Source organism: Kwoniella newhampshirensis, chromosome 8 (genome assembly GCF_039105145.1).
Source record: "Kwoniella newhampshirensis strain CBS 13917 chromosome 8, whole genome shotgun sequence".
In the NCBI taxonomy this organism is placed as follows: domain Eukaryota; kingdom Fungi; phylum Basidiomycota; class Tremellomycetes; order Tremellales; family Cryptococcaceae; genus Kwoniella; species Kwoniella newhampshirensis.
In genome coordinates, this window is record NC_089962.1 from 1,157,020 (window position 1) to 1,167,319 (window position 10,300).

General features: G+C 49.5%; 3 protein-coding genes across 3 annotated transcripts; 2 read left to right on the forward strand and 1 right to left on the reverse strand.

Moving 5' to 3' along the window:
* Positions 1 to 36: 36 nt before the first annotated feature.
* Positions 37 to 1,440, forward strand: IAR55_004629 (uncharacterized protein; the record flags this gene model as incomplete). Its single annotated transcript, XM_066947726.1, has 7 exons — positions 37 to 40; positions 112 to 172; positions 296 to 406; positions 537 to 553; positions 728 to 873; positions 957 to 1,037; positions 1,198 to 1,440. The coding sequence occupies 7 exons, from the start codon at positions 37 to 39 to the stop codon at positions 1,438 to 1,440; spliced, it is 663 nt and encodes a 220-aa protein (XP_066802140.1).
* Positions 1,441 to 1,906: 466 nt separating this feature from the next.
* IAR55_004630 (uncharacterized protein) lies at positions 1,907 to 3,535 on the reverse strand (the record flags this gene model as incomplete). The annotated part of the gene is made up of 5 exons (XM_066947727.1): positions 1,907 to 2,082; positions 2,195 to 2,514; positions 2,580 to 2,843; positions 2,903 to 3,374; positions 3,439 to 3,535. The coding sequence occupies 5 exons, from the start codon at positions 3,533 to 3,535 to the stop codon at positions 1,907 to 1,909; spliced, it is 1,329 nt and encodes a 442-aa protein (XP_066802141.1).
* Positions 3,536 to 7,917: 4,382 nt separating this feature from the next.
* IAR55_004631 (uncharacterized protein) lies at positions 7,918 to 9,935 on the forward strand (the record flags this gene model as incomplete). The annotated part of the gene is made up of 7 exons (XM_066947728.1): positions 7,918 to 8,075; positions 8,142 to 8,252; positions 8,311 to 8,472; positions 8,528 to 8,670; positions 8,736 to 8,971; positions 9,037 to 9,664; positions 9,724 to 9,935. 7 exons carry the CDS (start codon positions 7,918 to 7,920, stop codon positions 9,933 to 9,935), a joined length of 1,650 nt encoding a protein of 549 aa, XP_066802142.1.
* Positions 9,936 to 10,300: the final 365 nt, after the last annotated feature.

Genomic DNA, 10,300 nt, shown 5'->3' on the forward strand with positions numbered 1-10,300 from the left:
CACAATTTCTGACCGCACAACGTCCACTCGCACAGCATGGGTAAGTGTCTGAGATGTTGATCCCATGCGCACGCGCGGATGCCTCTTGAGCTTCACTGATACTGACCAAAGGTCTCCTCACTATCATACGGAAGAACAAGGCCAAGTCCAAGGAGATGAGAGTGCTTTTCCTGTACGTGGGTCGCCGTCCTCCCATCCGTCTATCTCGTGTCACCACGATGGTGCTATCGCTGTAAAGTACGATCGCCGACCTGTGTTCCTGCGCTGCTGCCTGTATGATCAATCATCCATTCAGGGGTCTTGACAATGCCGGTAAAACAACGATATTGAAGAAGTTGAACAACGAAGACATCAAGGATATAAGTCCTACGTTAGGATTTAACATCAAGACTCTGATACGTGATCAGTAAGTCTGACTCTCTGTCGTTGCGCCTTACTAAGCAGACTATCGTCGAACTTGTGCTCTCGCTCTCTCGTTCCGAATGCTTTTTTCTGATATGCTGACGGAAGCGCTTCATCGTCAATTCCCCAATCAGATACACTCTCAATATATGTAAATAACGATCATCCAACTGACCCAGCACCAGCCCGCTACCCTCCCTGATCCCTCTGATACCCCGCGCTCCGCCCAGTAAACACTCCACCCCCAATCACAACTCCCATCCCACACCCTCACCAAGTCCGAAGCTTGATCCCCCCATACTAATCGTTCTTTCGATACACACAGGGGACGTAGGGGGTCAGAAGACATTACGACCGTATTGGAGGAACTATTTCGAATCGACCGACGCGGTCGTATGGGTCGTCGACTCCTCGGACAGGCTGCGGATGGAAGATTGTAGGAAAGAACTGGTCGGCTTGTTACAGGAAGAGGCGAGTGATTCCAGCTTTCGATAAGACAGGGGAAGACCTTCATAAGCTGATCATGCTGGTGCTTCGTTTCGATCCCATCGCAGAGACTTGCAGGAGCAACTTTACTCGTCTTTGCGAACAAACAGGATCTGGACGGATCCATGACTCTGGAAGAAATCAGAGATGTGAGTGGGGAATCTTCCTCGTCTGTTTCATCCGACCCTCACCCTGTTCCACTAACCTTTATCCCAAAACATCCATTCCTACATCCTATTTGTCGCTGAGGTAGATAGACCTTACCAACAAGGCACCGACTGACTTTTCTTTTGCCCTTGTCCCACTTAGACACTCCACCTCCCCTCGATCATCTCACATCGATGGATCGTCCACCCTTGTTCCGCATTCACCGGCACAGGGCTCGAAGACGGCATGAACTGGCTCGTGAAAGAAGTTGCGGGCAGATTATATTGGAGTGGTCTCAACGTCGCTCCTATCAATACTAGTACAAATAGTACTCCTATCGAGTCTTCTGGCGGTGGCGAACCAAATGCGAACTTTTGTAGTTTGAGAGGAGAGGCGAGGAGATGATTATAGGTTTCACTGGCCTGCGACCAATGAGGACCAAGGACGAAGGAAGAGGGGATGATGATAGACAGACAAACAGGCAGACAGACAAAGAGACATCGTGAGCTCTGATTCTCACCATCGGAGGATCGACCAGGTGGCACATACGAGGCTTCTGCCTCCCGACCGCCAACCACCAGATAAGTGACTGCTCTCGATCAGCTTCCGTATGTACCCGGATCATATATACCCAGCATACGATTCCATGTCGCCCGATATTGTCACTCCATAAGCCTACAGGCCGTATTCTATCTTATCGGAAGTTCTCTGTGATAGATCTGCTCGTCCAATATGCTGAGTTCATGCTATGTGATGTATGATAGAGATGCAAGATATACGAGTATCCGTTCCTTCCCTTTGCCCTTCTGTTCCCCCTTTCATTGCCACTTCAGCCCAATATCCATCCCCTTCAAGCATGACACTACTCGCGTTATTGACTGACCCTGTTCCTGAGGACCTTCAGTCTGTTTGATGGTATTTCGTCATTCCATAATTCTCGATCGACATTGTTGTCCTTGTAGTCACTCTTGACTTCCTCGAAAGTCAAGAGTGGCAGACCATACTGCTCTACGACAAATGACGCTGATACCGTCGCGTATAGCAAAGCTGCCAGATGGTTGCGAATCAGTTATGTTCGCATGATCATCCACATCGTGGTCACGAACTCAAATGACTCATGTTCCACGCTTTGTCATGGCATTTCAACGACTGGACTCACCCTCATAAGGATCGTTTGAGATCGACAACCCAGCGACATAACCACCCAAGAAAGAATTTCCTGCCCCTGTGACATCTTTGACTCGATCTACCTCTTCTCCATCGAAGTACGCCGGACACCATCTCAGTCCTCCGACCTTCGTACCCACACAAGCCCCCAGTCGGCCACATCGAACGACAACGATACCATTCCCATCTTTGCCTATCCCTACATTGTGAAGAATGTGGTTGATCAGACGTTCGACAGTGGGTCGGAGTTCGGGATCGGTGATTTCCATTATCGGGATGGCGTAGAAAGAGAACAACTCTTCGTGATTAGGCCTGAGATTCGTATGAAAGTTCAACACGAAGTTGACACACCAGAACACAAAGACCAATTCACTCACGATAAGACTTCAATCCCGGGCAAGATCTTCTCTAGCCATTGTTTCTGACCGGGATGACAAGACGGTGGTGTAGGCTCGAAGACAATTTTTGGTCTCCACTCGGGTGCGTCGCTGCGCTCGTTCAAAGTCTGTAGCTCCGCTTGCAAACCAGCAACATCCTCAGGAGAGTAAGGGGGACTGATATGGAGGTATTTGGCATTGTAAAGCGGAGAAGTAGCTATCTGCGACATGGTGCGGAAAGGCGCTTTGACGATTTGCTGAAAGCTATTCATTCAAACATCAATGATCAGTGCCCAGAAAGACCAATGGCGAAATTGACTCACAATCGTACGTCGCCTTCATAGCGTATTCTCGCTCGAGTCATCCGCGTCCCTTCGCCTCTATTCCATATCCATATTTCCTTACCCAATTTTGCGAGCTCGCTTTCAACCCCAATAGGTAAATCGTCCATCTCCTTTGACGGCGCTCTATCTACTAAAGTTCTTAGACTATTAGGCGGTAGCCAGAACCTGGCGCCGACCAAAGCGTAAAGCGCACCACCTCCTAACATCTCGTAACTCTTCCCACCATTAGAAGTGGGATCGTCATCCCCGAAAGTCATTTGGGGAGTGTGAGGACTTGACCCAATGGGTGATGTGGGGCGGAGGTGAGAGGACGAAGCGAGCAGATTTGTTGACTTAGTAGAAGGAGTAGAGGCACTCGAACTGGCTCTGGATGCGGGAGTAGACGTTGGCGTCGTGTTTCCATCAGCGATAGGCCGAGGACGAGAGTCGAACGCGTCGATGAGCACAGTGCCTACAAGACGGATACAAGCATGTCAGTTCAAGACTGCCAATGATGCTCGGGACATGTGACTCACCAATAGAAGCAAGGATCGGCGGAGCTTGCGATCGCAGAGGGGATGAACCATCAGCAGATCTGATTTGTTCGTCGGGTGGGTATATGTACGGACTCATGTTCCGAAAGGGAGAACGGGTATGGCAGATACCAAAATCGGTTGTTTTAACGGTATGTAGAACTGTCTGATTGATCAAGGTGAGGCGATCTGATGGGTGACCGACGTATGGCAAAAGTTTTTAGAGTGGGACAGTCCTCGTTGCGATCTTTGAGAACGCTCGCCAGCCATGAATCGAGTTGTATTATGGGTTGACCATGAGCCGATTCTGAAGGCCTGAACTTCCTTTATCTTTGTGCTGGCCAATCTCGCCAATATTTTCCTTCGTCACGCCAATGATTTCGCCAATGAGTGTGCTGTGCTTGCGGTGATTGACCTAAATGCCTCAGACAGGGAATCGGTTTATCAAGGCGCTACAGTCTGACCGATCGATAAGTCGAGTCTCACAGACAGTTGTAGTTGAAATTACTGTTGATGTCGTTGTGCGGCCCGTATTCAGAGTGTTGAAACTCCGAGAACCTGCGCTCGTAAAGAAATAGAAGGTGCGATGTATAGTACCGTCGCAGATCCAAGTGAAAGGTGGGGAAGGGAAGACTAGCAATGCGCGTGCGGACGGATATACCCGGCTACAGCTTTCGGTCGAGAAGATGTTGGGATACTAAGAGAGGTGTTTACACGACCAACACTCGGTGGTTCCACGACCAACAAGCGGCACGGTGGCCTCTACACAGAGAATATGTTGATGCTGTTCTCTGGTTATTGTTGTGTATGTGCTCGTGTGTAGAAAGAGAGGATGTGATCGACAGTATTTCCAGTCGAAGATATCAGATTTGGCGTCGGACTTAAATACGCTCGGAGAATAGTCCTGAGACTCTACGTGAGCGTCGTCGCTGGGATCCGGGCAGTAGTCGAAAGGTATAAAGGCGGTAGGTGATGGACGACCAGAGGAGGATTGGAAGGAGGTTGTGAGAAGATAGCTTAGCTGCCTTCGTCTCGTCAAATTGTCGGTCGTAATGGATGTTTCGTTTATGTTTCGGTTACAATCTTGCGACTGGAAAGGACGTGTTCGTTGTCACCTGTCCGGGTGGGTGAGGTGATTACAGTTATTCGTTAGGATCAAGAACCGACTGTAACCGACTAGAGCGGTAGTGTCTATTTGGTTTTCGGGTATAATCTAAAACAGCCATGAGGGCTCTGTCGTTCGGACGAGAGAGGTTACGACCTGGAAGTCGGTCACTTACTACCACTTACTCCGGCAGATCGTGATAGCGATTGAAAATGTCCTAGGTGTATGTCGTGATCGTGAACGAATTCCTAATTGATCTGGTATGTATTTGGAATATCGATGGTATTCACTGCCCGAACCCGATAAGAGAATCCGGAGAACCCGTACCCAAAGAAGGAAATGCCACCGTATGTCGACCGTATCGCGGGGTTTGGTTAAGAGCAATAATGATATGTTTCGGCTCGGCTCGGAGGAGGCGGAGGGGATATCGCTGTCGCTCTGTTGTCCATGCGCAAATGAGATGATAAGGAGATGAACCTTGTTCCTGCTTCGCTTTCGGTCTCCGGAGAGATGCACTGACGGACGGACAGACTCTGGGTCGTCTGTGTGCAAGGGAAATGTAGTTGTTCGGGTTATTCGTGAAAGAGACGATCTTGTATCCTGAATGATTCAGCTGATCCCGGACTAGATGTCCGAAAGAGCTAAATTTGACGCGGTTGCGATGAACAAGTGTACACCGGGCGGTTTTCGCTCTTTGGAAGAAGCTCGAAAAACCGATCTGAGCTTTGCACCCAGTACTGCCCGAAGACGAGCTGGGAGGGATAGCAGGTGATTGACGATAAGACGAGGAAGACCTAGATTACCAAAAAGAAAAGAAAAAATCAACCGAAAAAGATCCCTCGTTCCTCGTCACGGCCAAAACGTGGAGTAACAGTTTGGAGGAGGGATCTGCGACGAGACCGGACCTTTTCGGTTATCGCAGTCAGGTCTCTCTCGATGGCGCTACGGTGATTGTGTCAAAACGGAATGTAATAGCTAAGATGTAAAACGGAACGTTAGAGGGGGAAGGAAGTGAGTGAGTAGTACAGGTGATGATGATGATGACGAGAGCCGTAAACGAGGGGAGGGGAAACACCTTACGGGTAATGCTTTTAGCGTCCTTTTCCTGATTACTGACCACCGATTGTCAATTCACAACTCGAACAAGAGAAATAACCGAAAACCGAATAATCGAGAACCGAAACCCGAAAAGAGACGGTTTATCGTCCAAACCCTCAATCTATCGCATGTGATTCCCGAAGAGGATTCGGTGCACATATAATGTACTCCCGGGAGAACGACTCCACAGTGATTTTAGACTTTGCATACCAGGGGTTGTACGTTCACGATCCACTGACACGGACGTTGGGCGCCGACGAAATAGTAGACTCATTGTAGGGCGAGGGCGAGGAGCCGTGAGCTCACGTCCAGGACCGATATAGCAGGACAGGTCCGATCGTCGTTGCCCCCGTGCCGAATACCTAAAAGCCTAGACCAGGATTCTCCTTCCCGAGGGTCATCTCGTTAATTGGATGTGATGAGCTTGCGATGCGTAATCTGCATTGAACAATGACGGACGATATGCATCTGTGTGACTACATCGCTTGAAAGTGCGTGATAAGCATGGGGTCATGGGAGTCACATGCATGGCTAGGTGGTACCCACTCTCTGTTTCATGAAACGAGGAGGATTGCGTGCCCACCTTGACGAGACCGTTGCTGTAAGCGGACATTTATGCGTTACAGTTCACTCACCCGCGTCTCCAATAATGTGTAGCGGAAAAGGAGAAGGGGAGGATTATCTTGACCCTGATCGCGTTTTAGACGCTAAAAAGGTTATTTCTTTTTTACTTGAGATTCGTTATAAGCATTCCTCTCCCCATCCGTGGCAGCTGGTTCTCACACGCAGTACGTACGGGAAACAGTCGACCTGGTCGGGTGATCGTCACACGGTACAGGAGCGCAGGGACGGCCAAGGACGGTCAAGTGGACCTACCTGATTGCGAAAAATAAAAAGGTGATTTCTTATCTTTTCGCCTCATCTCCCACACACCTTGGTCTCCGCTCTCTCGGAGCAGACGTTGATTTTGAATCCACATAACACTCTCTCGATAGTCGTGTCGATAGTAGCCACCACCTTCTTGCCACATCACTCCCATCCAACCAACTCGACATACTTATTCGCAATCCAACCTCTTCTCATCTTCCAGTCGTTTTCCCCCTCAAACGGATCTCGTTTTGATCTGTGATCGGTATCCCTGACGCCTCCTCTCACCACTACGCGACCCTTAGTACCGGAGTCAAGTAGGAAAAAACAATCGGTTGTGAGTTCGATTTCTCATTTCTTTGCCACCACCCTTCGCCATCTCGTCTCGTTTCGGAATCGACCCCCTTTTCGCATGTGGGACGCCTCTCGATGCTGACGATAGGGGATCCCAAAAAGGCACCAGTGCTATAATCGACGCTTGGACCCAAATAATTGGTTCAAAGAAGGACTGGCTGGTTCCCTGGACACTAGTCATCCACAGCAAATCGACTAGCTCATCAATCATCGTGACTTATCCGCACACACAACTACATCACGACGCCTCGCGCAGTACAGACGTCCCACATATCTCGGCCGTCAGTTTCCGACTAGCGGTGGAAAAGAAAGAAAACAAAGGCAGTCGACATCGACAAGCCATCATTCGACTTGTTCCACGCTTTCGACATCGTTCGTTCCATATATTGATATTGGGTCACGGGATTGACCTGTCAACCGACCTCGTTTGTCGTAGATCTAGAGAAGAGAGCAGAAGAAGATTGAAGCAAAAGAAAAAGTAGCCGGGCCGAAACGGGACTGGAAGGCGCAGTCAGTAACGGGGTGAGTGACACCAGCATATCTCGTTCCTGCTTCATATCATGTCAGAAGTCTCCCTCGCCACCACATCCTGATGCTCCGTCTGGCCCCCGCTATCTCCCATTGCCGCCATGATTCCATTCCACCCTCTTGTGTCTAGGCCGTGACGCAGCTGCTAGACAATCCGTACCTTTCCCCGTTTCAAGGAACTCGTCCTGCGATATTTCCCACAGAGGTCCGTGCAGATAAGATTGTGTCGTGAAGGAAATCCAAGTGCGGATCAGGTGTTCTTGCTTGATCCACTTGATCTCTACTTCATCATCTCCGCAGTCCTGTGATCTGTATATACGACCCCGAACTCTTCTCTGCCTTGTTTTTCTCTCGTCCCCATCATTACCATTCACATTTAACTGATCGTTCGTCAACCCTTTACGAGTCTGGTACTGTCAGGGGTGCATCGATCGGATCCAAGATTCAGAAGCTGACGACCTGGTCGTCCATCACCAGACATCATAGTCGATATATCACTATCACCCTTCTAAAAATCCCGTCTCATCAACATGGTCAGCAGATTTTCAGTCTCCAAGCCGGAACCCAAAAAGTGGTTCACGAGGGACTACTGGTACCTCGACACTCCTCCTGCATCTTACGCGACTCATGACGGATGGAGTAACGCAGATGTCGATGTCGTCCCGGTTGAGCAACGTAACTGGCGAGCGTGAGTGCTGTGCAAGTGGGGAGACGTCATAATCACATCGGCTGATCAGACCTTGGTTGATTACAGTGTTAACTACCTCTTCCTTTGGTTAGCTGATGGAGCAAATGTCGGTACCATGCAACAAGCTGGTTCCATCGTCGCCCTTGGCTTATCGTGGCGAGAAGCTTCTGCAGCTATGTAAGTGTTTCTTGTCGAAGAGTGTTTCTCACTGTTCACGCTCATATCCTGTCTACAGCGCCATCGGAAACATCATCATTGCTGTTGCCGTCGCTCTCAACGGCACGATTGGTTCTCGTCACCACATCCCCTTCTCTGTCGCTTCCCGAGCTTCTCTCGGATTCTACTTTTCCTACTTTGCAGTCTTTTCCCGTCTCGTCTTGGGTTTGATCTACTTCGGGTGGGTCCGTTAGTTCCAAGCGGAATAAGTACGAATACTGATGGTGATGTCTTAGCATCAACACATACATTGGCGCTTCATGTACTCTCATTTGTTTGACGGCCATCTGGCCACAACTCGCACACCTTCATAACACCATTCCCGAATCACAAGGTGTGACCAGCGCCAGGATGATTGCTTACTTTGTTTTCTGGACCAGTGCGTGATATAACTCTTACCTTGGCACTTTCTTTTTGAAGCCCGCTGCTGACGCATCTTCACAGTCCAGTTACCCCTCGTCTTGATTCCCCCAAGGAAGATGCGATGGCTTTTCTTCATCAAGTCCATCCTCGCCATCATCGCAGCTTTTGCCACTCTTGGTTGGGCCGTGCACAGAGCTGGTGGCAGTGGTCCTGTTTTCCAGAGACACTCCACCTTGACCGGCTCAAGGAGATCTTGGGCCTGGGTTGCGGGAATAAACGTCGCCATCAGTGGTAAAACCACTCTCGCCCTCAACATTGTGAGTAAGCAAGGTCTGCGAAATGCCAACCTTGTGATACTGATGCTGATATTTCTGTCTCTAAGCCCGATCTCACCCGTTATGCTCAGCGCACCTCGGCTGCCTATTGGCAGCTCCTGTTTATCCCAATTGTGTATTTCGTTTTCTCTTTTATCGGAATCGTTATTGCCTCTGCTGGCCAGGAAATATACGGAACTCTCTACTGGGATCCCACGGCTATTATCGCTCTCTGGACCAACCGAGCTGGCAAGTTCTTTGTAGCATTCGCCTTCGCCTTGGCTACTCTTGGTACCAACATTTCCACCAATTCTATTGCGTCATCCAACGATTTCGCGTTTATGGCTCCGAAATGGCTCAATATCAAAAGAGGTGCCTTCCTCACCGCCATGCTTGGGGGCTGGGCGACTGCACCTTGGAAGATCCAGCACAGTGCTACGTCGCTTACTACCTTCCTCAGTGGTTACATCATCGTTCTGGCGCCTATCGTTGCTATTATGATCGTGGATTACTGGGCGATCAGAAGAACCAGGCTACATGTCCCTATGTTGTACCAGAACGAGGGGATCTACAAGTACACCTACGGAGTCAACTGGCGTGCAGCCCTCACTCTCCTCATCGCTGTTCCCATCAACCTTCCCGGCCTGATCCACGCCATCAACACCAAGGTCGACATCGGCAACTATTCGTACTTCTGTGAGTTTCATCTTTTGGTCTTGTTGCTGCTTGCTGACAAAACGCCTGTGTTCCTGCAGACAGAGCATCCTGGCTTACATCCACATTCATCGCTGCATTCCTCTACTTCACGTTCTGCTTCTTTTTCCCACCGACTTCCACCATCGTCGAGTCAACCGTGGAGAGCTTGGACGAGGACCTCGTCCTCAACGATACTCACGGATGGGAGAAAGACAAGGAAGGCGAGACGAGCGACCCTCACTCCACCTACCCCCTTGTCGGTCAAGTTTAGATTACCATGACGGTCACAAGTGATAACAACAATGTTCTGAATGACTGAACGGTTTGTAGATTGTTGAAGAGCGTTAGGCTATAGACTGCGCAGGATTGTTGGAGAATGAATCAGGGAGATGGTGGTTGATGGTTATAATGAACGAGTCCTCGAATGAAGTTTCGACAACGGAATCGGACGGCTTAGATGGGTAAAGCAACAACGGATTCACGGCGCAGATTATGTGGTATCTTCCTGTCTATATTTCTCGCACCTTTATGTATGGGCTCATGGACCTCTTTCTGATGAAGCGTAAATGTAGCAGTGAACGGTGTCCACTGTTCACCTATCAGACATTTTGATGCCGTTCGCGTCGCTCATCATGG